We start from the raw sequence: 27,187 nt of genomic DNA, 5'->3' as shown, positions 1-27,187 counted from the left end.
GGGTGTGGGCAGAGGCCAAGGCGGAAGGGATACCCCCAGGTACCTGACTCCTCCTTTGCCTGCCAGGAGTTGTCCTTGCCATTCTCCCAGGATGTTCCATTGCCTTGGCCAACCCATGCCGCAGGCTCTGTGACTCTGTCTCCCCTGGCAGAGGAGTGGGGTTACCTCTCCCTGGGCTGGGAGATCCTTATCCTCCCCTGCTGAGTCACTGCTGGCTCCTCCCGCCCTGTCTCCGCCCTTCTCCCTCCGCTCTTTTCAGGCCTCTCCAGGCTGTCCAGACCTAGGGTCAGAGGTCGCTCCCTTTCCTGAGGCCATCGATGATGTGCTGACAGATGAGGAGGCTTAGTGGCAGGCAGGAGAGGAGAGAACATGACCCTCCTCTAAGTGTCCTTGGGCAAGTCACTATCCCCTCTACTCCCAGGTGTCCTCTCTCCAAGACAGGGATAGTGGTAATAGGGCACTGGCACCTTTCTTGTGGTCCTTAAAAGAGTGTTGGCATAGCCGGGCAGTGGTGGCGCACACCTTTAATCCCAGCACTCGGGAGGCAGAGCCAGGCAAATCTCTGTGAGTTCAAGGCCAGGCTGGTCTACAGAGAGAGATCCAGGAAAGGCGCAAAGCTACACAGAGAAACCCTGTCTTGAAAAAAACAAACAAAGAAACAAACAAAAACAAATAACCAAAAAAAAGAGTGTTATCATAAATTTGTGTCAGAGTCAACTTGCCAAATTTGTTAATTAAGTACAATAGGAACTGGGCCTGCCGAGGTTGTAGCTCAATGGCAGAGTGCTTGTCTAGCACACATAAGGCACCGAGTTTGATCCCCAGCACGGCAGATGAATGAACAGCACCACCAACAAAATTATGAGGAGCGCACAGTTCATCCTAACACTAAGGAGGTAAAGGCAGACAGATCCTTGTGGGTTCTAGGTTATCCACAGCTAGTGAGCTCCTGCTTCAGAACAGAGCAATGATAATGAAATAGGAAATTACGGTACATGGAGGACTATGGAGTTCAGCGATGTCAGGGAAGACCTCCCTGAGAGGTCAGAAAAAATGCACTCAAACAGAAGAACAGGGAGATCTGGAAGGAGCTGGTACCCATGTCTTAGCTGTCCTGTTACCTCCCAAAACAGCTGCTGTGTATGCCTTGCTGCCAGTGTGGACCTAGAGACAACCTGCCTTCCAGGGCCATTATGGAAAGGTGACTTTAGTACTGGCCAGTGATGTGGGCAGCTTGCTATGAGGCTCAGTGTAGCCCAGGGCACTTGGAGCTGGCTCTTCCTCAACTTCAGACTCACAAGGAACTCTAGACAGATCCGTGTGTGTATGTGTATGTGTGTGTGTGTGTGTGTGTGTGTGTGTGTGTGTGTGTGTGTGTGTATCAGAAATTCCAGACTAGAATTTTCCATGGCTGAGCATGTGTAAGTCCCTGAGTTCTATCCCCCCCCCACTGGAGGTAGAGTGGAGGCCCAGATCTACCGACTACAATTGACTCTTTCAACTTCACAGAATCCTCAGAGTTGCTAAGCTCTAAGGAGACCCAAGAGACTTCTGGTCTCCCACCCATGTATGTAGCTACTGTTTACTGAACACTATCTGCCTGGCAGTGGGAAAAAAATCTGAATACTCCCCACACACGATGCACACAGTCCTCTTGAGGCAGGTGCTTCTGCACTTCCCATCCCACCATGTGAAATACAAGGCACAATTGTACAACTTGCTCAAGGTAATAGAGGCAGTCAACTTGGCTCTATGGCCAACCTACTTTTAACCAGTGACCCCTTCTCCATGCTGCCCCTATGTCCCTGAAAGCCCCTTCTCATCTTCATGTCTACAAGCAAGCCCTAGGAGGATTCCTTCCCTGTCCCCTGTCCCCCCCCCCGTGCTGAGGCCTATCATAAGGCTGGGCCCAAGACTGGCACCCACAGATGCATGCTTGACCCTGTCTGGCCAGCCACCCTAGCCTTGCCCTGAGAGCTAGGACTGGATACGGTGTCTGTCTCCCTCTGCTGGTCCCATAGGGGACAGCCTAGCTGAACAGCTGTCCTCAAAGCTGGTTGATGCACTGGTCTCCCAGGCAGAGGCTGGTAGGGGGCAGGGGGCGGAGTTGAGGAATCAATTGAAGGACTCGGGCCACACCCTGATGCACAGAAACACCAGGATCACCTTCTGGGGTCCCTGTGGCCAGAGGCTTGTCTTTAACAAGACTGCCAAGGGGTGGTCTTTAGGGAGGTCAGGTTGCCTCCTGATGACTGCCCAGGGGGGCCCCAAACAGCCTCTTTCTCCTTCTAGCTCATGAATGGAGCTGTCATCCATGGATTTATCTAAACCTTTTGTGAAGCTATTTATATTTCCAACCGGGACCACATCTTGGGGTAATGAGTTCCATCGGTGTCCTCCCCTGCTGGGTGAAGCATGCTGTCTTTGATTTGCCCTAAACTTACCTCACTTGCACTCCAAGGGGGCCCTGTAACTCCAGCATGCCAGGTTTTGGTGAACAAGCTGAGCTTCCCCTTTCCATCCCTCTGTGGGTTTGAAAAATTCCATTCCCTCTCCCTTCCACTTCCAGCCATGCACACAGACTGAAAAGACCTGGTCCCTCATGTGTGCACCATGTCTGTGCATCTGGAGCATGGCCACATCTTTACCTCATGGGAGCCTTGGGGAGTTGTGTTTTTGTTGTTGTTGGGTTTTTTGTTGGTTTTTTGGTTTTTTTTCAAGACAGGCTTTTTTTTCCCTCTGTGTAGCTTTGGAGCCTTTCCTGGAACTCCCTCTGTAGACCAGGCTGACCTCAAACTCACAGAGATCCACCTGGCTCTGCCTCCTGAGTGCTGGGGTTAAAGGCGTGCGCTGCCACCACCCGGACATCTTGGGGAGTTTTTGAAAGCCATAAGCATTCCCATTTTTCCTGCTCCGGAGGAGAAGGACCAGCAAAAGCCCAGAACTGAAGGGCCCATGTGGTGGCTCAAAGCAACAGCAGGAGCAGCCTGCTTTCTTAACTGCCCTCAAGGCTGATTCTTCCTTCTACCCGACCCATTGCCCTCAGAAGGTTCGCCAGTGTGTGGGTTCCACACCTTTCTCTATGCCATTTCACTGGGGAGACTTTCCTCCAGGATTCCTGTGTGCCTCATCCTGTATCTAAACTGACATTCTCTGTTGCCCTCTCTGATGCTTAGGCTGCAGTAAGGATGGACTACACAGATAGAGGAGGTAGGATACCATCATCACTGCAATAGCAGATGGGAAGAGTTTGACACAGTAGCTCCTGGAAAGAGTGACCCTGAGTACCTCCAGTCCACATATTAGAAAATTCAGACTTTAAGAACACCAGCCACACGGCCATTTTCACACAACTTTGATGGAGCCAGGATTCAAACCCAGGCAGGCTTGGCACCTAGACCTCATCCTGTGTCTCAGCAGACAACCTTCAAGGCTTGCAAAGATTCTGAATCTTTGCTCTTCAGTTATTCATCATAAATGTATCAGACCAATGCTACCTGCCAAACATTGTTCTGATTGCTGGGACGAATGCCAGGAAACAAGAAAGCCTGGGCAGGACTTGGCAGTGGGGGCTGGCAGCACCTGGGATGCCACACACGTATCATGAGCAGGCCAAGTGTTCTCCCTTTGTAATGCCCAGCAGTCGGAACTTCCCCATCCAGTTGGTTAGCCCAGAGTAACTTCGCAAATGCCATATCTGGTATGTACAGCCTCGATCAAGACAAACCCAAGTGAACCCCAACTCCCCAAACTTCTTTGCCCTTCTGCTTTTTAATTCCTCCAGTCTAGCAAAACTCCCAGAGCCACCCCAGCTGTTGTCTATAGCAGGACTGCATAGGACACAGCATGGAGGGGCAGCCTTCTTGATGTGCCTGATCTGGCTGACAGCATGCTCCCAGAACCACAGATTCCTGGCCTTCTCCGAGTGCTGGCTTTGGTGAGACTCTGTTCTTTGTCAGCTGTGTCCCTTAGTCTCAGTCCCACACCAGCCCAGAGCTTTGCCTCTCACGGGTACAGTTCACTCCCTCAGGGCTTCAGGCAAATGTCTAACCCGGCCATGCTCCAGAGGCTCCTCCATCAGCACCCCTCTGCCATTCCCCCACAGCACCTCTCACTCCAAGAGCAGGGAGCTTTGTCGTGTCTGTCCCATACTTGGAAAATCACACCTAGTATGGGCTGAACTAGTGAATGGCTGAGCACCAAGCCCCAGTTTTAGGCTTCCTATGACTCAGCCCTAACCAGCTGAGTGAGAGGTGGCAACTGAAGGGAAGGAATCCCTGACAGATAATGATTTCAAAGGTTTGGAATGATAGCCAGTCTTCATCACTGTCCCCAGATACACCTGCATCTACACAGATGTACGTACTTGTAGGAAGCCACCGCTATCGTGGGTAAGGTGAATACTGTAAGTCTGGGGGTTGAACCCTGAGAGATCATCTCATCCAATTGCATTTGAGGGAGAAATGGTCTTGATTTGCTCCAGGCCATCTATGAATAGAGCTGGAGTCACACTTTGCTCTCTTAACTTTCAGGATGGACCCAAGTCCTTTTGGGGTGATCCATCTCCCACCCAGTATGACAAGGTTTCTATAGGTCCACCTCCCCCTCTCCCACTGTGCTTCTGGGGCAAAAGTGCATGACTGGACGTGCCAACTGCAAGACAGAGAGGTGGATTGGAAAGCTTTCTACTAGACTCACACCTCAGGCATGGGATGGGGAAGCAGATCCCAGGAGTAGCTTGTCTCCCAGGAATACAGCACAGGGAGGTCTTCCAGGATCTAAGTGTTAGGTCGGAAGGGGTCAGAGTGAGCATCCTGTGTTCCTTGTCTTCCCCAGGCTAGTGTACAGCAGAAGGTCCAGATGGTTTCCGATATTGAGCCGGGGAGTGGGAGGGTGGCCACTCCAAAGTGTCTCCTGTCTCCTTTCCCTAGTGCATATGACCTCAGGTCAACAGTATCTTCCCGTTCAATGTGTCTGTTGGCAGCCTTCTCCTTCGCCTCCAGGGAGCCTCGGGGTCTGCCTCCAGTTGAGTCTGGTTGCTTAGGCAGGGGGCAGGGGAGGAAGTACAGAATGTTTGAGGACCACACTTACCCAATCCTGGATAGGGTGGGAGGATATTTTGGGAGGAAGAAACAGGAAATCAACAGCTAATTCTGTGTCAGTGTAGTGTACTAGGGATGGAACCCAGGGTTTTTGTTTGTTTTCAAGACAGGGTTTCTCTGTGTAGCTCTGGCTGCCCAGGAACTCACTCTGTAGATCAGGCTGACCTCCACCTGCCTCTGCTTCCCGATTTCTGGGATGAAAGGCATGCTCCACCACCATGCCTGGCTTAACCCAGGGCTTTTTGAATATTAGGCAGGTGCTCTCTCAGAGATATATTCCAGTCCTTATTTCTTCCTTCATCTATTATCAGTGTCTTTGAGAGTGTGGCACTTGCATGCCACAGAGCGACTGTGGAAGTCAGCCCTCCCCTTCCATAGTGGCTTCTGGGGGTGAACTCATGCTGTCAGACTTGCACAGCGAACACTTCACCCCACATCTCCCTGGCCACCGGCCCTTTCCCACTAAGTTGCCAGGGGCTGACTTTGACCTCTCTATGTAATCTCGATGGGCTTTGAATTTGATCTTTCTGCCTCAGCCTCCCAAGATGCTGAGATTACAAACCTGTGCCACCAAGCCTGGTCCTATAACTACGTTTTGGGGAGCTGAGTATGGGGAGAGTAGTTACAAGGAAAGCGGGCACTATGTGCAGAGGTTAGAAGCTAGATTTTTTTTTCTTACCACTCAGAGTGATTTGGAGCAACCTGGCCTAGCTGTGACACATATTTAACTTTTTGTTTTGTTTTGTTTTTTGACAGAGTCTTGCTATGTAGCCCAGGTTGACCTCTCAATTCTCAGTCTCCCTAGTGGTAGGGCTTAATATGACCCAGCATACACGGCTTAACACCTATTAATCCTAGGCTGTGTCTGAGGTACAGAGTAATAAACAGAACGGAAGCAGTCCCTGCCCAAAAGCGGCTGCCACAGAAGCAGGGAACACAAACATTAAGCACATAGGAAAACTGCTAAGCACCCTGGCTACAAAGTGAACCATTGCTGCTGACCAGGAAGAGAAGCCAGCATGAGAGAGGCAGGCCACAGCCTTGGCAGCAGCTGACCTGGCAATCAAAGGGCGGGACAGGGCTTTGGAGATAGGTGAGCACAGGTGGGAGACATGGGTGGGGCCTGGAATCCTGCAAGTTCAAGATCTAGAGACCGGACTCTGGCCAGGACAGTTAAAGGGGTAAAGGCAGATCACTGGGGACTGTGTTCTGCCAGGTGAAAGGCGGGCAGTGGAGATGGAAGGGGGACCTAGTGCCATCTGTTCTGGAGATGAAGCAGTCAGGATCTACTGAAGAAATGAACCGGAGGAGAGGGGAGGGCTGTGTCGGCTAACTCCTAGTCTAATGAGCTGAAGGCTTCTACATTTACACTGGTTGCTTGGATGTGGAAAGGGAAAGCAACCTCCTCCCAGGAGGCCTTCAGAAAGGACCAAGAGCTGAAGACCGGGAGGAGCGCGGAAAAACAGAGGGTCTGGGTAACAAACAGAGCCTCCCCATTCCTTACCCACAGGGCCGCAGGGGTGATGGGCAGGTGATGTTCCAGGCAGTCCCTTCAACACTTGAAGGCACTAATCCAGAGCAAAGTGAATGACTTCCAGCTGATAACCCTCATCCTTTCACACTGTCTGAAGGAACTGGTAAATGCACACAAACCATGTGTAGTGAGTGCTTAAGCCTTTCCGGGCTTCCCAGTTCATCGATTCAGCCCCAACCTCCTGCAAGGCTCAGGACACCCCACCTACCCACACGCCCCATTTCACCTCTGCTAATGCTCCTCCTGCTCTTTCCGTGTATTTATGGAGATCAATGAAGGACCTCGAAACCAGAATAAACAGCCCCTTCCTCCTCCTGGCTCTTTGTTTTGTTTGGTTTGGTTTTTTCGATACAAGGTTTCTCTGTGTCGCTTTGGAGCCTGTCCTGAAACTCACTCTGTAGACCAGGCTGGCCTCGAACTCACAGACATCTGTTTGCCTCTGCCTCCCGAGTGCTGGGATTAAAGGCATGCGCCACCACCGCCCGGCTCTCCTCCCGGCTCTTGAAGAAAGTTACGTTAACTTCTGAGGGGAGCTGGTGGTTGCAGCCACGACAGATTCCCCATTGAGCGCGGGCTGTCTTGCTTTAACCCTGTATCCCCTTTCACTTTAAGTTAACGACCCAGGAGGGTCTACTCCTCCCAAGTTTGGACTCTGGTCCAGGGCTTGATCCTTAGTGCGAGCACCTTGCTCCTCGGAGCTCCGTCTATGTGGCTTTCATCTCGTGTGCCCAGAGGAGCCCAGGGCAGCTGCAGGGCTCTGCAAGGCGTGGAAGGTTAGGGCTGGGTAGGGAGACCCAGACCTGATGAATGACTCAGGAGCTCGCATTCTGGAGTCACGTGACAAAGGCCCCACCCCGGGAACTGACTGGGTCACGTGACACCCGAGCTAGGGAACGTTTTTCTCACGTGACGGAGGTGCCTGGGATGGACCAATAAGGATGCAGAGGCCGGGCTGGCGCGGGGGTCGGGGACGGTGCGCGGGAAGGGAACTCAAGTCGTCCGTAGTGGCTGCTGGGACTCGCTGTAGGTCGTATCCGTCCAGGTATGCTTGCACATTAGCCTCGAATTCAGTGCTGGTGAACCATGAAGTGCCTGATCGCCGGCGGCAACGTGAAGGGTGAGTTTGGATGTGCTTGGCGGCGGGACACGTGAGCAAGCCCGAGGAGTCCTCCTAATTTCTTCCTACTCTACTCCCTGCAGTGCTGGGCAAGGCTGTCCATTCGCTCTCCCGAATCGGGGACGAGCTCTATCTGGAACCCTTGAAGGACGGGGTAAGAGACTGGGCCTCAAGGGTGGGGGCGGATTCTATGGGGAGTGGGGAGCCTAGACTTGGCACTCGCTCTCGGCCTTACATGGTGATGGCGGGCAGGTATTTTGGCGCATTTTCCTCTTGGGTTGTTGGGGCATCATCTTGGACCCTGTCTTCTAAGGCTGCATGTGTGTACAGGGGCCGCTTGCCCTCCCTAAAGCGCCAAGTGGCAGGCAGGGTAGGACTGCAGTAATTTAGGGGGAAAGCAAGCGTGGCAGACCATGGGCCGTGGAAGACCAGGAGGTCCGCATGCAGAAGATCTTGCTACACGGAAGGGAGGAGAGTTTCAGTAAGCGTTGAAGAGGACGGCCATAGGGTGAAAAAGCAGGCCATTGGAGTGGGCCAGCCGTTGCCCCTGACTCTATCTTCCGTGCTTTTTGTGTCTCAGCTCTCCCTGCGTACGGTGAACTCTTCCCGTTCTGCCTATGCCTGCTTCCTCTTTGCCCCACCCTTCTTCCAGCTGTACCAGGCGGCCTCCCCAGGTCAGGACCTGCTGCGCTGTAAGATCCTAATGAAGGTGAGGACCATCCGAAGCATCTCCACAGCTGTGCCTTTGTGCCAGAGTACTCAGTAAATAATTACTAGAGAGTTAACCTCATATGGGAGCCATTCCATGCAAAATGCAGTGAGGTAAAGATGTCTAGACTTTAGAGGGTTATAAGAGCAGTGGAGAAGGTGGTGACATTCGAGTTGGTCAAGAAAAAGTTAGTAGCCCTTCCCTGCAAAGGGAACAGCCTGGACAAGGCCTGGAAATGTGCAGATGTCCTGCATATAATGGGATCCCCATTTAAAGCTATGTTGGGCCAGTGATGGACCAGGACCTACATGGGATGTAGATCTGGTCCATAGAGGCACAGTACCAGGCTGATGTCCTACCCTGCCCAGTCCTTCCTGTCGGTCTTCCGCTCTCTGGCGATGGTGGAGAAGACTGTGGAAAAATGCTGCATCTCCCTCAGTGGCAGCCACAGCCACCTGGTGGTCCAGCTCCACTGCAAGCATGGTGAGCCAGCAGAGTTCCCTCTGCGGGTGCGGGGAGTGAAGGCTGTCAAGCCCACTGAGACCCTTTCTCCTTATCCAGGGGTCAGGAAAACACACAACCTCTCCTTCCAGGACTGTGAATCCCTGCAGGCTGTCTTCGACCCAGCCTCGTGCCCCCACTTGCTCCGTGCCCCAGCACGGTGAGTACACTGTGCTTCAAGCTTAGCCTTAGTCTCTCCCATCTCTGGGGCTTTTAGGTGCCCTTCTGGGAATGTACCACTGTCAACAGGCATGGTTAGCTTGTGCTTGCCATCCCAGCAGTTCTTAGATGGAGGTGGGAGGATCAGGAGTTTCAAGGCCAGTGAGTTTCTAGACTAGCCTAGAGAATATGAGACTGTCTCAAAAAAGGATGTGTGTGTGTGCTAGGGAGACAACTTGGTAAAATGATGTGCATGCATGAAGACCTGGTTTTCAGTTCCAGAGCTCATAAAAATGTGTGGTGTCCTCCTGTATTTCTCACCCTGGTGGATAGGGGGTAGAAACAGGATTCCTGGGGCTCACAGCCCCAGGCCAGTGAGAGACCCTGTCTCAAATAAACAAGGACAGCCCTGAGAAGAACCACCACCCAAGGTAGTCTGGCTTCTGCTTGTGTGCATTCATACAGAACATACATAAAGGCACCTCTTTATGAGGTTTCTGTGTCAAGACCACTCAGCTCAGTGCACATTTGGTCCCTTACCTGGCCCTACAAAACCAGGCTGCTGCCTCTCTCCATTTCTACTGACAGTGGGGTCCTATCTTCTGTATCCCAGAGGCCTGGCGTGGCTCTCTGCTGCTCAGGCTTTGACCACTTTTCTAGAAAGTATCGGTGACTTGCCTTGTCCTCAATAACCTTGAAGGTCTGTCCTTGACCTGTGTCACAGCTTCAGAGCCCTCTGACCTGCTCATTCTTCTCGTAGTGTCTCTTAAAGCATCTGCTTCGTAATTGCCAGGGCTCTAGGCTCTGAGCCAGGGGAAGGCCCTGGGCAAGGAAGCTGGAGTCTAGGAGGGCTGCTGAGCAAATTCAGTCAACATTCAAGGGCAAGGAGAATGTGGGCTCCAGGAGAGGTGAAGGTCCCTGAAGACCAGCCCAAAGCACAGTGGACTCTCCCCTGCCTGCACTAGACATTGTTTTCATTCACCTAGCCCAAGGTTCCATTTCTTTCTTTCTCAGAGTGACTGAAAGTCCCTTCAGGACCCAATGTCAGCTTCCTTAGTGTCTGTTAATAGTGATGGAGTTCCTTTTTGGAGGGAAAAAAAAAAAGGCACTAAGGGCTGTTTCTTACTAAAAATTAGCAATTGCAATTTTGTCTGATTTTTTTTCCCCCTCAATACTGACAACAGAACCTAGGATCTTGTGCTTGTTAGGTACTCTTTACCATGGAGCTAAGTTCTCAACCCCCAACTGCTTCTCTTTCTCACAAAATTTCAAATATAGAAGCCAGTAAGCTGGCTCAGCAGTTAAGGCCGTTGCTTTAAGCCTGACAACTTGAATAGTTAGATTTCAAATCCCCAAAACCTGCACGGTGGAAGAACTGACTCCTGTGAGTTGTTCTGTGAGTTGTTCTGACCTCCCATGTGCAGCTGAGCTTCTCTTCCCTCTACAGTACATTCACACTCACACAGAATAATTGTTAAAAAGTTCCAATATAGATGCCAGGCGCTCTCCCCCAGCCCAGTGCTAGGGCTGTAACCCAAAGACTGTACATTCTACTATATTTCCAGCTCCCGAAGTTGTCTTGAAGCAAATCTAGGTGTTACTCTTCTGCAAACATTCAGCAATATGTATCCTTAGAAGATGGGAGCCAAGGCCTGGTGTAGTGGCGCACACCTTTAATCCCATTACTTGGGAGGCAGAGGTAGGCAGATCTCTGAGTTCCAGGCCAACCCGAGCCTGTCTCAAAAAGACCAAACCAAAAAAAGGATCTATCCTCTTTTCCATTGTTGTGTATGTGTACAGGATGTTGCTGTTTTATACAAGCTGTTCTTGAGCTCCTGGGTTCAGTAGCTGGATTGGGTATGGGTGTATACTTGTGATCCCAGCTCTTTAAGAAGAGTCAAGGGCTGGAGAGATGGCTCAGAGGTTAAGAGCACCGACTGTTCTTCCAGAGGTCCTGAGTTCAATTCCCAGCAACCACATGGTGGCTCACAACCACTTATAATGAGATCTGGTGCTCTCTTCTGGCATGCAGGGGGACACATGCAAGCAGAATACTGTATACATAGTAAATAAATAAATCTTTAAAAAAAAAAAAAAAAAGAATCAAGAGGACAGGTGGATTGCTCCAGGTTTGAGGTCAGCCAGGGCTACCTAAAGAGAACCTGGTTTTTTGTTTGTTTTGTTTGTTTTTGGTTTTTCTGGGACGGAGTTTCTCTGTGTAGCTTTGCGCCTTTCCTGGAACTCGCTTTGTAGACCAGGCTGGCCTTGAATTCACAGAGATCTGCCTGGCTCTGCCTCCCAAGCGCTGGGATTAAAAGTGTGCACCACCACCACCCGGCCCCTTTTTTTTTTTTTTTTTTTTTAAGACTTATTTATTATGTATACAGAAGAGGGCGCCAGATCTCATTACAGATGGTTGTGAGCCACCATGTCGATGCTGGGAATTGAACTAAGGACCTCTGGAAGAGCAGTTGGTGCTCTTAACCTCTGAGCCATCTCTCCAGCCCAAAAACCTGTTTTTAAACAACCCCACCCCACAATAACCAACATGTGGACCAATGGAATCGAATTGAAGACTCTGACATTAATCCACACACCTATGAACACCTGATTTTCAACAAAGAAGCCAAAACTGTACAATGGAAAAAAGAAAGCATCTTCAATAAATGGTGCTGGCATAACTGGATGTCAACATGTAGAAGATTGCAAATAGAATGGTATCTATTGCCATACACAAAACTTAAGACCAAGTGGATCAAAGACCTCAGCATAACTGCAGTCACACTGAACAACCCCACCCAAAGTAACTGACAGCAGTGTGCTCTCTACCCAGCTTTCCATTTTCCCCCTTTTGTACTAGGGGTGCACCAGGCCTTTACCCTGCTAGTCAAGGGTTTGACATCCCTTTAGCAAGTAGCCCTTGGTTCCTGCACCACCCAGAGCTGCCCGCCCATCCTCCTGCTGTGTCTAGGCTGTATGTGTATTTAGTGTGTGCTCCCACCGGCTAAGCTTCTGACCAGGCAGGTAGCATACCTTACTCCTCCCTCTCCACCCTCAGGAGTGGACAGAGTGCTTTGTGCACATCTACTGTTTCCCTTACCACAGGGTTCTGGCAGAGGCTGCTCTTTCCTTTCCCCCTGCGCTCACTGAGGTGACACTGGGCATTGGCCATGGCAGACGGGTCATTCTTCGCAGTTACCAGGAGGAGGAGGCAGGTGAGGGAATTAGATCTGCCCCCAAAGGGAACAGAGCTGGGGTGAGGCCAGAACTCAAGGACTTTTAATTCCTTGTGCCTGCCCTGTAGATAGTACCAACAAAGCCATGGTTACTGAGACTAGCATTGGAGAGGAGGACTTCCAGCAGCTGCATGCCCCAGAGGGGATAGCTGTTACCTTCTGCCTCAAGGAATTTCGGGTGAGTTCACTGGCACCATCACCTGGTCTTTCAGCCCCACACAGGCTCTCACTGCCTGCTTCCTCCATCCCAGGGGCTCCTGAACTTCGCAGAGTCAGCCAACTTGCCTCTTACCATCCACTTTGATGTTCCAGGCAGGTAATTCTAGGCTTGTAGGCTGGGGAGGAGGTAGGGCTCTGGGATGCTCAGAGCAGAGCAGGATGGATGACCTAGCTCACCCCCATTCCTTTATCCAGGCCAGTCATCTTTACCATTGAGGATTCTTTGCTGGATGGCCACTTTGTCTTGGCCACACTCTTAGAACAAGACCCACGTTCCCAGGACCCATGCTCCCCAAAGCCTCGCCAGCCAGTGCCTCAAAAGCAGGCTCAGAGGTAAAGACACCCACCACCCAGCTCTCCCTGTCTCTTTACACCTCAGGCTGGGCCTGCCACTACTAGCTTGTGCACCTCCCCCAGTACATACTTCCTTCCTGTCAGGCCCCAGCCTCTACAGGGCTTCCAGCCTTCATGGTCAGCTGTACTGAGACCCCTCCCATCCAAAGAGGCATCCCCAAGGTCCTGCTGGCTTCCTTCTCTGGCCGAGGCCTCCCCTCTGAGCCTCCTCCCAGGCTAAGAGGGAGAGGGAGGCAGGGAGCTGCCTGGTGTAGGGGAAGCAGGTGGCTGGAAGGGCAGGTGGGCTGGGGAGGATGGGCTCAGTGTCGTGGAAGCAGAGGAAGTTTGGTCTGGCCCACAGCCCAGCATGTCCCTGGGCTCTGGTGCTCTCCAGCTCCTATCCGTTGGGAAGGTGAAGGATTGGGCCCCATGTGGCCCTGTTCACAGGACTTGTTGCTTTCCTCCCCCAGCTAAGCTAAGTTGGCCCCCAGGATGCCTCCCTCAGGCCCCTACCTGAACTCTGATCAAAGGGGTTCCAGTTCCACCCCCTCCAGGAAGCTCCCACTTAACCCCTGCATCCTTTCCTCCCAGCCAAATCAGGAAGTAATAAAATCAAAAGCTCACCAGCAGTCTTGAGGCCTCAAACCCTCCAAAGTGGGGCCTGCCTCTGTATCCCTCTTTCCCTGTTCCTTGCTGATATTGTCTCTGCCTACAGCATGCCCCACTTAGATGACTTCACCAATGATGACATCGACTGTTACATGATTGCCATGGAAACCACCGTGGGCAGCGAGGGCTCCCGGGCACAGCCTTCCACTTCCCTCCCACCCGTCTCCCAGCCCTCCCATGACCTCACCCCTCCCTCAGAGGAGGAGGAGGAAGCTGAGCCCAGTACAGTGCCTGGGACTCCCCCACCCAAGAAGGTAGGAGCTGGAGGCTGGGGTAGGAACTGTGAGGAGAAGGAAAGCAACTCCCAGACTAACTGGGCCTTTTCTATTCTGTTCTCTTTGCAGTTTCGTTCACTTTTCTTTGGTTCCATCCTGGCCCCTGTACACTCCCCCCAGGGTCCCAGCCCTGTTCTGGCTGAAGACAGTGATGGTGAAGGCTGAACTTGAGAAACTGAAGCTTGTGTCCAAAGGCCCATGGACCAGAAGCATGCCCAGCCACTGGCAGGGCTGGAACTCAGTCCCTGGGCATGGGAAAGGGGCTATCCGCTGCAGAGCTGCCTAGGCAACCATGTTTGGACCGTGTTTCACTCAACCTGTATCAATCATGTCTTTTTCTGGTGCCCAGCTGCCACTGACAGGTTCCTCACCTCTTTCTCACTGTAGAGCCACAGGCCAGGCCCTAGGTATCTGGCTAGAGCTAGAAACATACCTTCCTCAGGCTTGCCTGCCTCTTAAAAAAAAAAAAAAAAAAAAAAAATCACAGTGCTGATTACCCTCTGCCAATCATGAACTCCCTATCAATCCTTGGGCCATGGTTGGTAGGGACTATTTCTCTTTCTTTCCCAACACTTGGGCCTTGGCTTGGAATCCTAATAGCCTCTGGACCCAAGTGTGCCCTGGGGGTTTGCCCTGGCCAGGCCCATGTCCAGCCAGTCAGTCTGCCCTCCCAGGTGGCTTTGTACCAAAGGGCTGCTGGCCTGCTGTCGGGGACAAGTGAGACAGAGGCCATGGTGAGAATCCAGCTTTGACCTTTATTCAAGAGACCAGATGGGTTGCCCCAGGATCTGGCTGCCAGCCGTGCAAGGCTGGAGACCCACAATCTGGTCTGCCATTGCCCTGAGCTGCAGCCTTGGCCCCAGGATTCCACTTGCAGCCACCACAGGTGCTGGTGGGAGGGAGCCCTGGGGGATTAGATGCTGCTATTGATTCATTAAAAAAGAAAGGAAAAGACACTTAGCGCTGTGTGTTCCCCGTGACGGGTGGGCCTGGGGGGCCAGTGACCCATGGCAGCATGATTTCTGTACAAATAATCCATCATCTGGGGCAGAAGGGCAGCACATGGAGGCTATTTCTTGGCTTTGGCAGAGTTGCGTGGTGGGGTGATGGGACGGCCTCCAGGGTTCAGGCCACTGAACTGCCCATACTTCCCCTTGTTCTTATCAGCGGGCTTGAGGATCTGAAAGAGAAAAGGCTGTCAGGCTCCTGGTGCTGAGCCAGGTGGTCCCCCAGCCTTTTTCCCCACACCCACCTGGAAGGAGCACATCAGAGTCTCATCCACGCTCATCATGGCACCTGCATTGTCAAACTCGCCACAGTAGTTGGGAGCCGAGAAGAGAGTCACCAGCTGCCTCTTAGCGAAGAACTCGTAACCATCTTCTACAACCTGGGCAGGGACAGGAACTGCTCGGTCCACGAGTCACCAGCTGGCCAGTCTACCCCAGGGCCACCAGCCTACCTGATGTGCCCGGCAGATGAGGTCCAAATCATGCTTGTGCAGGAACTTGGCTACCACCTCAGCCCCAAAGGTAAAGGAGACACCACGGTCATTCTCGCCCCAGCCTTGAACATCCTTGTCAGGGTCAGACCACAGGAGATCACACAATAGGCCCTGGTCAGGCACATCTGTAGGCCGCATAATACGCCTAATCTGCTCCATGGATTGCAAGTCTGGAGACAGGCCTGGAAGGAATGGGCACCATTCCTTAAACCAGAAGCTCTTGGGAATCAGCCCTGCCCTCCCGTCCCGTCCCGTCCCATCCCATCTCCTCCCACAATGGGTTCATCTATCGGCTCTTGGAAGTCCAAGGAGGTAGAACTCATTGCTCAGCTTTTATAAGTGCAAAGAGCAGACCCCCCCATGGGGAAGGGGATGAGTGAGTTGCCTACAGGATGCCAAATGGCACAAAAGGAAACATGCAGCCAAACTGGGGTGCAAGTGACTTCCTACAAGAAGTGACATCCAAGATGAGAAATCAAGAGGAGCTATTCCAGGAAGCAGAGCTCGGCTGACAACTTCCCAAGGCCCCGAGGATGTGGTCCACCACCACTCTTACCCCCATGGCAGCAGAAGATCTTCTCATCTACAATGGCGGCAATGGGCAGGCAGTTGAAGCAGTCTGTGAAGGTTTTCCACAGTTTGATGTTGTACCGTCTCTTGCCTGCACAGGAGGAGGAGATGACTCATAGGGAAGACCACCCCCCTCACGCAACCCTCAGCCTAGTTTATGTGCACTCCAGGGTATCTTGTGGGTTACTCTGGCATAGCTGGGAGAAGACTGGAAGGCAAGGAAAGCTTAAGTCTCCCTGCATTATCTTCATCTGCCTTCCAGAATTCTAACACCTGGGTCCACAACAGCCTGAACTCTAGTCTGGCCCAACATCGATGTTGGCACCCACTCTGGTCCCATGAATCAGGCCAAACCCAAGGCAGGTCTGGTTTATTCACAGATACTCGACATGTAAGTAGGGATGTGATAGAGGGAGTGCCATCAGGCAGGGATCCAGGAACCTCCATTCACCAGGTCTTTCCCGAGTGTCAGGGGTGACAGCATATGATGGGACCTTACAGGGTTCATGCATAAGTACATCGCGGGTCTTTTGGAACCAGACCAATATAAGGTTCCCAGGAAGAGCAGGGAATGTAGTTCTGGGCAGCCAGCAACATTTACAACACTCACATTCATCATAGAAGCCGTAGATACGGTTGATGCTGGCACACTCATGGTTCCCACGAAGCAGAAAGAAATTCTCAGGGTATTTGATCTTATAGGCCAGCAGCAGGCAGATGGTCTCCAAAGACTGCTTGCCACGGTCCACATAATCCCCCAAGAAGAGGTAGTTGCTCTCTGGAGGGAAGCCACCATACTCAAACAGCCTTAGAAGGTCATAGTATTGGCCATGGATGTCACCTAGGAAGCAGAGAAGACTAGATAGGTGCAAGACCTAAACTTGAACCCGGGGCCAGCAATGGGCTAAAGGGAGGAGAGAACCAGGCAGTGAGGCGGCCGTGGGGGCTATTTCCAGGACGCTAAGGGGTTCTGAGCAAGGGCTCACCGCAGATCTTGAGAGGCGCCTCAAGCTCCAGAAGAATAGGCTGGCTCAGGAAAATCTCCCGGGATTTGAGGCACAGACCACGGATCTCGTTCTCGGTTAGCTGCACATTCTTTCCAGGCCGTGAGCCCTGCACTGGGTACGGGAAGAGGTCTTAGGACCCTGGCCTCGCACACGGCATGAGGACAGGTGTCATGCCTCCCCAACACGGGCAACTGTTGCCAGGGAGCCGCCCCGAAACCTCTGCCTCAGGCCTCGGACGGCAAGACCCGACCCCCGTCAGCCACCCCGGAGGCCCGAGACAGACGCCGGTTCCCAAGACCCTGTCAACCGCAGGTCCTCGCTCCGGGACCTCTTCCTAGCCGGCTTCGCAGGCTTCTCACCCTGAGTCCGGGCCGCGCGTGTGTCCCCCGGCGCCGGGGCGCGCGGACGGGGAGGTGGCCGTGGCCACAGGACCTCACGGCCTGTCCCCGCCCAAGCGACGCTGGCCCCCGGGAGCCGCAGGCCCGCCCGCGCGCCACTTCCGGACGGCGCGGGGCCCGGGCTCGGCAGGCGCGCACCCTCTCTACCCCCGCCTACCTTCCAGCAGGCGCCCGATGATGGAGTCCAGGTTGAGCTTCTCGCTGTCGGACATGGCGGCGCCGCCGCTCCTGCCCAGCAGCTCCGGGCCCTCTCCTGCCTCCCGCCCTCTCGCAGCCTCCTTCCGGCCTGTCTCTCCTTCCGCCCGCCCCAGCCCGCCCCCAGCCCGCCGCCCCGCCTTCTCGGCTGCCCGCCCCGCCGCGCCCCGCCCCGCCGCGCCGCGCCCGCAGTTCCCTGCTCTCTAGCGCCTCTGCTGGACGGCGAGCGCCGCAGCCCGGAGGGCCTCGGGAGGCCGGGCGGAGCCGAGCTGGGTGGTGGGCGGGGCTTGGTGGGGCGGGGCCGAGTTGGCTCCACCCTGGCGGAATCGCCCTGCCCCGTTCAGAGGAGTTAGGGCCGGAAGTACTGTGGGAATTGTTTTTCCTCTCTCAAAAGTCTCTTCTCACCCCAGCCCTGTGTGAGATTGTGGTGTGAGCACGTTAGTCGCTGACTTCTCAAGCTAAGGCTTTATGATATTGAGAGTGGGCTCCAGACCAGGCCTCACATTCACCTCGGTCTTTGTGCCAAACCCACGGACACCTGCTACTGAACTCTGAGCATATTTTGGTCCAGGTTGCCTTAGTGCCTGCTACGTCAATGTTTTTTTCTTCTGTGAGTGATGTAATAGTATTGCACCAAGTTCATGTTGTAAGTACTTTGTGGAGTATTCGGACTTGCCTAGCATGTGCAAAGCCTTAGGTTCCATCTCCGGTTCTGGAAGCAAAAAGAAAAGAAAAACGGTATTATTTTAAACACTAAAGCATTGAAGTAGGCATGGTGTCATAAACCTGCAGTTCCAGGGTCTGAAATCCCAACACTCAGGAGTCTGGAGACAGGAGGATCAGAAGTTCAAGGTCATGCTCAACTATACAGAGAGTTCATCTCCTGCCTGGGCTACATGAGACCCTTGTTCCCAGACAGTACCCCCTCACTCCCCAAAAAGAAAGATGCAGGGGTACGAAAACAGTAAAGCATAATATTTATTGGAACCTTGAATTGGGTTTCACATGCTAGTGACCTCAAAAGTGATGGTGGCCTGTCATCTTCATCTCTGGCAAGCCAAGGGAACTCATCACACCAGCATCCTGTGGATGGGAGGAGATCATGGCCCGGGCACTAGGGCAAGCAGGAAGAGCCTCATAGAGGAAGGGGGGAGTCCCCCCCCACCTGGGAGGGGCCCCCAACAGGCTGCTGAAGCTGAGACTGAGGAGGAAGTGAGAGGAGGAGGTGAGGTGCAGCAAGGAGGTGAGCTGGTCTGCTGGGGCCAGGGTCAGGCCTGGGGCTGGGGCTGTACCTGGGGCTTGGCCTCTGGTACCCCAGTAAAAGAGGAGGCTTAGTCCCCTGTGGCTGAGGACTGGTGACTGGAATCCCCAGCCTCAGTTTGACAACTCCTGTATGTCTTGCAGCCTGTGACACTGGGGTCTAGGGCACAATGGCCCAAGCCCTGGGGGAAGAGCTGGTGCTGCCCGCAGAACTACAGGATGATTCTAGCTCTCTAGGGTCTGACTCAGAGCTGAGTGGGCCTAGTCCATATCGCCAGGCCGACCGCTATGGCTTCATTGGGGGCAACTCAGCAGAACCGGGGTAAGTGAGGCCTGGGTAGGGAGATTGGGTACAGAAACTGAGAACTGCATTCTGGAGTCAGGCCCGGTTTCAGGGCTCTGGCTGTAGAGACTAGCCCAGAACTCAGCCAGTGTTACTCCTCAGGTCCCAGGTGGAATTCTAAGGTAAGGAGGGAAGTGGAGGTAATGTTCTTGTGTCTCTTTTATCTTTTATCTTTATGAACGCTCCCTTGTTTATTGCTGCATCCCCCCCTTTTGTTTATTTATTTATTTATTTTTAAGGGTTTCTCTGTGTAGTTTTGGTACCTGTCCAGGATCTCACTCTGTAGACCAGGCTGGCCTCGATAGGCCTGGCTCTGCCTCCCAAGTGCTAGGATTAAAGGCGTGTGCCACCACCTTTCCCCTTTTAATCTCTAACCCAAGAACTCCAGATGGAAATTGGCACCTCTTTCATTCTCTTCTTCAGGTTTACCTTACACAGTTAAACAGGCCCAGAGACAGACAGAAACTTGCCCCACATCACACAGCAGATGATAAAGAGAAGCAGATTCAAACCCAGGACTTCTGGCTTCCAGGCCAGGGCACTGTCCACCCAGCATCCCCAGTGAATTGTCTGTGTCTCTGTTGTGGATGACAGTCAAACAGACCCTCCCTCAATACTCACCTCCTCACCCCTTCAGTCTCTCCTGCTTCTCTCCCTGTTAAGGCCAAATCTCCCCCCCCCACACACCATACACTTTAACTGTGACAACCATTGGCAGTTTCTGGGCCACAGATCCCCTTCCAGGACTCCTCAGTGATCCCCAGGCCAGGAGCTGGGGGTCTCTCTGATAGCCTGGAATGGGAAGATATATGTTCCAAGGACTGCTGTGTCCTGTGCCTCCAGGCCTGGTCACCCCCCTGCAGACCTCATCCGCCAGCGGGAGATGAAGTGGGTGGAGATGACCTCACACTGGGAGAAGACCATGTCTCGACGATACAAGAAGGTGAGGAAAGAGGGCTCCATGTATACTGGTCCCCATGGGCTTTTAATCCCCCTGCCTCTGCCACCCCAGTGGTCCCTTGGCCAATGAAAAGCTGTGAGAAGTAGACCTAACATGACAATTGGACCTCACCCACAGGTCAAGATACAGTGCCGAAAGGGCATCCCCTCAGCCCTGCGGGCCCGGTGTTGGCCCCTGTTATGTGGGGCCCAGATGTGCCAGAAGAACAACCCTGGCACCTATCAGGTGAGGAAGTTGGCAGACTCTTTACCTCCTCTTCTCAGAGCTCCTTGCCACCCCGAACCCTCACGTCCACCTTTTACCACGTGTAGGAGTTGGCAGTGGCCCCTGGAGACCCGCAGTGGATGGAGACCATTGGCAGGGACCTGCACCGCCAGTTCCCTCTGCACGAGATGTTTGTGTCACCCCAGGGACACGGGTACGAGGCCAGGGATACCCAGTGACCCCAAGTCCTCATGCAAGATGCTTCAGGCCAGTTCCCTGCTTCAGATTTCCATCCTTGGCTGAGGGAGACTATGACCTGGGTGGAGGCCACAGAGGGCAGGGAAGGGATGCAGGCCTAGGAGGCTAGGCCTAATGAGATTTTCTGGCACAGGCAGCAGGGGCTGCTGCAGGTTCTCAAGGCCTACACCCTGTACCGGCCGGAACAGGGCTATTGCCAGGCTCAGGGCCCTGTAGCTGCTGTACTGCTTATGCATCTGCCCCCAGAGGTGAGTGACCTTGACCCGGCTCTGAGACCCCCAATCCCTACTCACCTGTGCCCCCAGGGACCCTGAGCTTTTAGACCTCCAACCTCCAACCCCAGTACTCAGACCTCAGGATCCTGTGGTCCTTTCCTTCCAGGCCCTCTTCTAGTGACCAAAGCCTTGTGTCCACCAGTCTCAGGAAGGTTTAAGTCTATCAACCTTGACTTCTACACCTGGGACCTTTGATCCTGACCTTTATCCTATTGATCTAGGAGTCTGGAAAAACTTCCCTTTGGCATTCTGAATTCTGTACCATGCCCAGGCTTGCCAGGAGCATCCACTCACACTGGCTCTCTCTAGCTTATCATTTGTGAAACTGAACTGAGTCTGGAGCACCATGACCTTGGCCCTGGGGGGACCCCAGTGACCTCAGGATTCTGGGACATAGACTCTGAGAACTTCCCAAAATTTTCCCAAAGGGCCTATGGCCCTCAAATACAGAACCCTAGGCCTGTGATTTCCAACCCCTCACCCCCAGGACAGGGCAGGCTCTGAGCAGGGTAGGAGTGGCATGAATCCATGCCCCTGGGCCTGCTCCCTACCTCTCCTTCCCCTCTGTGGACCCTGCCTTAATGAGGACTGACAGGCCTGTGCCCTGCCCTCAGGAAGCCTTCTGGTGCTTGGTGCAGATCTGCGAGGTCTACCTCCCGGGCTACTATGGGCCCCACATGGTGAGAAGCTGGGAAGGGGTATGAAAATGGAAAGTGAGGATCCTGGGAGTGAGGGATCAGAAGCCTGGGGTTTGGGTGTGGAGGTTTGTAGCACTGGCTAGCCAGACTGATGAGGAGCCCGGCTGTAGGAAGCAGTGCAGCTGGATGCTGAAGTGTTCATGGCTCTTCTGCGGCGGCTGCTTCCACGTGTGTACAAGCACCTGCAGCAGGTAGGCGTTGGGCCCCTGCTCTACCTGCCTGAGTGGTTCCTGTGCCTCTTCACCCGCTCGCTGCCCTTCCCCACGGTACTGCGCATCTGGGATGCCTTCCTTAGTGAGGGTGAGTGGGGCCTTGGGGGGCTATCTCACGTCTCTGAATTTGCTGTGCTTGTGGCGCCCACCCACCCTCATCCCTTTTGGACCTGAGTGTGTCTGTGGAGAAAATAACCCACCTCACTTACATGATCTCAGAGTCATGAATGAGAGCCTCTACTTCATCACAAGGACCACAGCAGGAGGCTGAGTACAAGGATAGATAGGTCCGTCTCTGATGGGGATGGGGGCCTGGGGTCTGTTAGGCACATGTTGTGGGATGTGAGTGGGTCAGGATGTGCAAGGCTGAGTCACGGTTCACAACAACAGGAGATGCTCCTTGGGGCCGTGTGTCCACAGCTCTTCCTGAGTGGCCCGGCAAGCTGGTTCTGACAGCTCGCTTATGAAACTTTCATTTTGGTGGGGGTGGGGCTACGAGGTGACAGTACCCAAATTAAGAAGATATTTATAGAATGTCATAAGTGCCATGAAGAAAATAAATCCAGGGATGTGACAGGGTGTCAGGAGAGCAGCAGGAGGTGGTTGCTGTTTTTAAAGATGGTTCTGGCTGCTCTTGTGAAGGCGGTAAACTGGAAGGCAAGCAGGTGGAGGTTAGAAGCCAGGAAGGCCACACCACAGGCAGGGAGACCCAGTCACAGCCTGGGGACCAAGAGTGGAAGGGGCATCGGAGCAGAGCCAAGTTGGACTCTGGGTCTTTAGGGCTCTGCTTTACGCTGCCCCATTTGTCTAGAGATTTCTCCCATAGTCAGGCTCAAGTTTGGGCTGGTAATGTAGCTAGCTCAGTTGGTAGAGTGCTTGCCTAGTATGCTAATAAGCCCCTGGCCCAATTTCCAGCATTGTGGCATATGCCTGTAATCACAGCACTTGGGAGGTAGTAACAAGAGAATCAGAAGTTCAAGATCCTCCTTGGAAAGTGAGTTTGAGGCCAACTTGGGTTATACGAAACTCTTATCTCCAAATCTTAAAAAAACAAACAAACAAAAATCATGACCTAGGTACCCAGAACACATGTCTCACCTCTCCTCTAGCCTCTAACCTTAAGAAGCAGGGCTGATCGTGGTGGTTCAACTGACCCCTGTTCCCTGTACCTGGGACAAACACTGCACAGGTCCCTTTAATAGCAGTGATGATGTTGTCAGTAGCAACTGTTCCTTTGTAAGTAGCAGCTGTCACTAGGTCTCCCTGGCATCCTATCAGCTCTGAGTGGTTCAGAGGGTGCAAGAAAGGGATGGTGAGGCCCTGGGACTGGCCAGTGTTTCTCTCTCTCTCTCTCTCTCTCTCTCTCTCTCTCTCTCTCTCGTGTGTGTGTGTGTGTGTGTGTGTGTGTGTGTGTGTGTGTGTGTGTCTGTACACATCAGTGCTATGTTCTTCATTTAGGAAGAAATGAAGTTCTGCCCAGAACCCTCCTCGAATCAGAAGGTGGCAGATTCAAGATGAAAAGTCCTTAATAGGCACCAACCCAGCTGCTCCTTGAGGAGACAGGGTACCGACACTCTGAAAAGGCTTGGCATGCGCTTGTTAGCAGCCCCTGGCTCCTGGCTGGCTGCCCTGCCTGGAAGTGTCTAGTGTCCTGAGACTGGCTTGCTCCCTGCAGGGTCCTGTGTCCTCAAATTGTAGTCGTCCTTTTAGGCATCATAATTCACACTTAGAATCCCAGCTCAGAGACTGAGGCAGGAGGATTGCTGTGAGTTCAAGGTGAGGCTGGGTCACATAGTTCTAGGCTAGCATGGCCTACAGAGTGAGACTTTATCTCAAGAAAACAAAAAGCCAGATGTGTGAGCTGAGATGGCTCTGTGGGTAAGGGTGACTGCCACCAAACCTGGTGACTTGAGTTTGATCTCCAGGTCTCACACTCGAGAAGAAAAGAATTGACTTCTTTTTCAAGACAGGGTTTCTCTGAGTTTCTCAAGGGTTTGCTGTCCTAGAATTCACTTTGTAGATCATGCTGATCTCAAACTCACAGAGATCTGCCTGCCTCTGCCTACCAAGTGCTGGGATTATTGGTGTACGATACCACTGCCTTATAAGAATTGACTTCTACAAGGGATTCTTTGACCTTCACACATGTGATGTGGCAGTCACACACACACACACACACACACAAATACATAGTCAGGTGCGGTGGCACACACCTGTAATTCCAGTATCCAGGAGGCCGAGGAAGGAGAATTGCTGCAAATTCAAGGCAAGTCCGGGCTGCATAATGAATTCCAGGCCAGCCTGAGCTACACAGTGAAACCCTGTCTTAACAAAACAAAACAAATTGATCATGGGAGCACATACCTTTAATCTGAGCAATTAGAAAGCAGAGGCTGTGGATCATTGTGAGGAGGAGGCCAACCTTGGCTACATAGTAAGTTCCAGCCAGCAAAGTAAGACTATCTCAAAAAACAAGACAAAAAACTGAGCACTTGTGTGGTGAGCCTGTAATCCAGCTCTCTAGAGGAAGAGACAGGAGGCTCAGAAGGTCAAGGTCATCTCGGAGGCCTGGTTCCACGAGACCCTGTCTCAGCAAAGAAACCAGCTGTAGCCTTTGGCTGTTTTCCTGGCCTGAGCTGAGTGAAGTGAGCTGCAGTGAGGTAGAAGGCGCATGTCTGAGGGCTAATTCAGCCGAAGAACTGAGTGGGGCAGACTGCTTTCCTGGGGGTGAGCAACTCCCTTCCCTGCAGGTGCCAAGGTCCTATTCCGTGTGGGGCTGACATTGATGCGCCTGGCACTGGGTACCGTGGAGCAGCGCACAGCATGCCCAGGGCTCTTGGAGACACTGGGGGCCCTTCGAGCCATCCCCCCCACCCAGCTGCAGGAAGAGGCCTTCATGTCCCAGGTGGGTGTCTCCCTCAGCTAGTCATCCTCACAGGTCTTGCCCATGCTGGGAAGACTGAGCCCAGGGGAGAGAAAGGTACAGTTCCTGTGCTCTGAGCTGCAGCACATGGGAGAACCCCAGGCCTCTACTGTCTTCTTCGGGCCCCAGCAAAGTTGTGTCTCAGCCCTCAGCCACTTCCTGGGGTGGTGTACTGCCTGCCCCATGGGGACCTCAAGGCTTCCTGCTCCCTGCCATCCCAGTCCAGGCAAAGTCAGCATCAACTGTTCCTCACAGGTACACAGTGTAGCCCTGTCTGAGCGAGATCTGCAACGGGAAATCAGGATCCAGCTGGCCCAGCTGCCCAAGTCATCATCTGGGCCAGCACCTCTGCCACAGGCCCGCCTTCCTGGGGCCCAAGCCATTTTTGAGTCCCAGCAGCTGGCAGGGGTTCGAGGAAGCACCAAACCTGAGATACCCCGAATAGTGGTGCAGCCCCCAGAGGAGCCAAGGCCACCACGGCGCAAGCCACAGACCCGTGGCAAGACTTTCCATGGGCTCCTGACAAGGGCCCGGGGACCCCCTATTGAGGGTTCCTCCAGGTCCCACCGAGGCTCCGCCTCTTTCCTGGACACTCGCTTCTGAGTGTACAGTGCATTTCGTGCGGTCATATCTCAATCATCTGAGCAGCCATGTCAGCCCCAGAAATGTGTATTGCACTTTACTTCTGAGCTGTGTGACTCACTGTTCCCAGCAAGGACCACCAAAAGGAGGGGAGTATCTCCCCACTTTGAGGACTGTGTCAGGCACAAAGATAAAGGAAGGTCACTGAGTGTAGCTTGTGGGGAGCTATCTGGTGCCTGCCATTTCCAGCATCAAAGCCAGCACTGAAGGAATGTGGGGGTGAAGTGTCTGGCTGGGATAGAGTACCCCCATTGGCTTCTTGTTGGAGGACTCAAATAAAGCCTGACTGAGAAGATACTTGGATAGAGCTGGATCAGATATTCCTCAACTCTCCACTCTGGACTTATTGCCATGTTTCCTCCTGCCCACGTCCCTGCTTTCTGTCATAGTCCCACATGGGGACACACCAAGGTTGCCCATTGGCTGCTGGGTAAGTTGTTTACGGTGGGGGGGGAAGGAGCCAATACTGAGCCAGTGTGCAGCAGCCTCCAGGGTACAGGTCAGGCTTCTCCACAAGAAGAAGGTCCCCAATGACAGCTGGGCCCCAGAGGGGCACTCCAGCCTCTCTTTGCCCACCCCCCTAGATGGCTCAGGCCTCCCTTGGGTGGGGGACTCTAAGCCATGTTGGCCTCCCCAGCCACGCTCCTGGTCCCATCTGTCAAAGAGAGCCAGGCAAGAACAAAGACCTAGTGTGCTTGGGACAAAGGAGAAAGGTCCCGCCAGCCCTTGTTCTTCCCTAAGCCCTGGTGTGCCCCTTGGGACTGCCGCCATGGAAACCCTCTCCCACACTCACTAATTGCCCCTGTGGGTGCCGAGGGTGCCTGAGACATGAGCCACTGTCAAGACAACAGGGCTGGTTCTGGTGCTGGCTTCTTGTCTCCACGAAAGCCTGGTCCCAGTTGCTCTGGCTCTCTGGCTCCCTGGGCAACTTCCCAGCACACTGAAGGTGGGAGCCAGGCAGGAGGAGCTGGGGAGGCGGGTTTGGAGACCCTCCTTCCCATGGGAAACCATCCTGTGGCTGCGGTGGGAGCAACAGTATTGAGACTGAGCAGAGAGAGACCTGTTCCACTCAAGGAGAGAGCGACAGTGTGGATTCAGGGGGAGACCAGCAATCCACCCCACCCCAAACAAAGGAAGAGACAAATCTTAGGAGGCAATGGGCTGAGAGCTGATAATCTTTCATGGCTCAGGAGTGTGCCATTTTGTTTTTATAAATGAGTTTTTCTCCTGTGTAAGATTTGGATTAGAAGTCAGTATGTGCCAGGTGGCAGTGGTGGCGCACGCCTTTAATCCCAGCACTCAAGAGGCAGAGGCGGGCGGATCTCTGTGAGTTCAAGGCCAGCCTGGTCTACAGAGTGAGATCCAGCTGTCTTGAAAAACTAAAAAGAAAAAAAAAAAAAGAAAGTTGGGGCTGGAGAGATGGCTCAGAGGTTAAGGGCACCGACTGCTCTTCCAGAGGTCCTGAGTTCAATTCCCAGCACCCACATGGTGGCTCACAACCATCCATAATGAGATCTGGTACCTTCTTCTGGCCTGCAGGCATACATGCTGTATACATAATAATTAAATAAACAAATAAATAAAAATTAAAATAAATAGATAGATAGATAGATAGATAGATAGATAGATAGATAGATAGATAAAAGTGTGTCCTTGGAAGTATGGTGGCACTACCCTGGCCATGACAAAGTTCCTGGTATCAGTTCCTTGTATGAGAAAAGAGCAGATGTGCAAATGGGAAGCCACATACCAGCATACACACTTATTAGGGTAGTTATTATTAGGGGTAATAGGTGTGGATCACTGGTTAGGGGCAGGAGGTTTCCTACCAGCTGTGCTGGGACTTCGGTGTGGTCCCCTGTCAGAATCTGGATCTGGACTGTTCT

General features: G+C 53.1%; 3 protein-coding genes across 6 annotated transcripts; 2 read left to right on the top strand and 1 right to left on the bottom strand.

Moving 5' to 3' along the window:
• Positions 1 to 7,570: 7,570 nt before the first annotated feature.
• Rad9a (RAD9 checkpoint clamp component A) lies at positions 7,571 to 15,031 on the top strand. Of its 3 annotated transcripts, none has more exons than XM_036170184.1 (11): positions 7,571 to 7,753; positions 7,837 to 7,907; positions 8,334 to 8,462; positions 8,795 to 8,945; positions 9,024 to 9,123; positions 12,228 to 12,337; positions 12,427 to 12,536; positions 12,610 to 12,674; positions 12,773 to 12,910; positions 13,626 to 13,833; positions 13,924 to 15,031. In XM_036170184.1, the coding sequence occupies exons 1-11, from the start codon at positions 7,720 to 7,722 to the stop codon at positions 14,017 to 14,019; spliced, it is 1,212 nt and encodes a 403-aa protein (XP_036026077.1). In that variant the 5' UTR covers positions 7,571 to 7,719; the 3' UTR covers positions 14,020 to 15,031. The 3 variants fall into 3 exon arrangements, with proteins under 3 accessions (XP_036026077.1, XP_036026084.1, XP_036026090.1); XM_036170191.1 differs by having other exon boundaries at positions 7,572 to 7,753; positions 8,831 to 8,945; XM_036170197.1 differs by lacking the exon at positions 8,795 to 8,945 and having other exon boundaries at positions 7,572 to 7,753; positions 9,056 to 9,123.
• Ppp1ca (protein phosphatase 1 catalytic subunit alpha) lies at positions 14,590 to 17,625 on the bottom strand. Its single transcript, XM_036170204.1, has 7 exons — positions 17,488 to 17,625; positions 16,912 to 17,043; positions 16,536 to 16,766; positions 15,912 to 16,016; positions 15,314 to 15,537; positions 15,107 to 15,241; positions 14,590 to 15,034 (listed from the first exon to the last, which is right to left on the bottom strand). Exons 1-7 carry the CDS (start codon positions 17,540 to 17,542, stop codon positions 14,924 to 14,926), a joined length of 993 nt encoding a protein of 330 aa, XP_036026097.1. The 5' UTR covers positions 17,543 to 17,625; the 3' UTR covers positions 14,590 to 14,923.
• Positions 17,626 to 18,739: 1,114 nt separating this feature from the next.
• Positions 18,740 to 25,636, top strand: Tbc1d10c (TBC1 domain family member 10C). Of its 2 annotated transcripts, XM_036166404.1 has the most exons (10): positions 18,740 to 18,768; positions 18,930 to 19,107; positions 19,972 to 20,071; positions 20,207 to 20,314; positions 20,401 to 20,507; positions 20,685 to 20,799; positions 21,441 to 21,506; positions 21,635 to 21,824; positions 24,487 to 24,641; positions 24,915 to 25,636. In XM_036166404.1, the coding sequence occupies exons 2-10, from the start codon at positions 18,956 to 18,958 to the stop codon at positions 25,260 to 25,262; spliced, it is 1,341 nt and encodes a 446-aa protein (XP_036022297.1). In that variant the 5' UTR covers positions 18,740 to 18,768; positions 18,930 to 18,955; the 3' UTR covers positions 25,263 to 25,636. The 2 variants fall into 2 exon arrangements, with proteins under 2 accessions (XP_036022297.1, XP_036022288.1); XM_036166395.1 differs by lacking the exon at positions 18,740 to 18,768 and having other exon boundaries at positions 18,956 to 19,107; positions 20,685 to 20,806; positions 21,424 to 21,506; positions 24,915 to 25,529.
• The last annotated feature ends 1,551 nt before the right edge of the window (positions 25,637 to 27,187 follow it).

Source organism: Onychomys torridus, chromosome 1 (genome assembly GCF_903995425.1).
Source record: "Onychomys torridus chromosome 1, mOncTor1.1, whole genome shotgun sequence".
Classification (NCBI taxonomy): domain Eukaryota; kingdom Metazoa; phylum Chordata; class Mammalia; order Rodentia; family Cricetidae; genus Onychomys; species Onychomys torridus.
The sequence above is the reverse complement of the archived record's forward strand: the minus strand, read 5'-3'. Positions and strand labels throughout refer to the sequence as shown.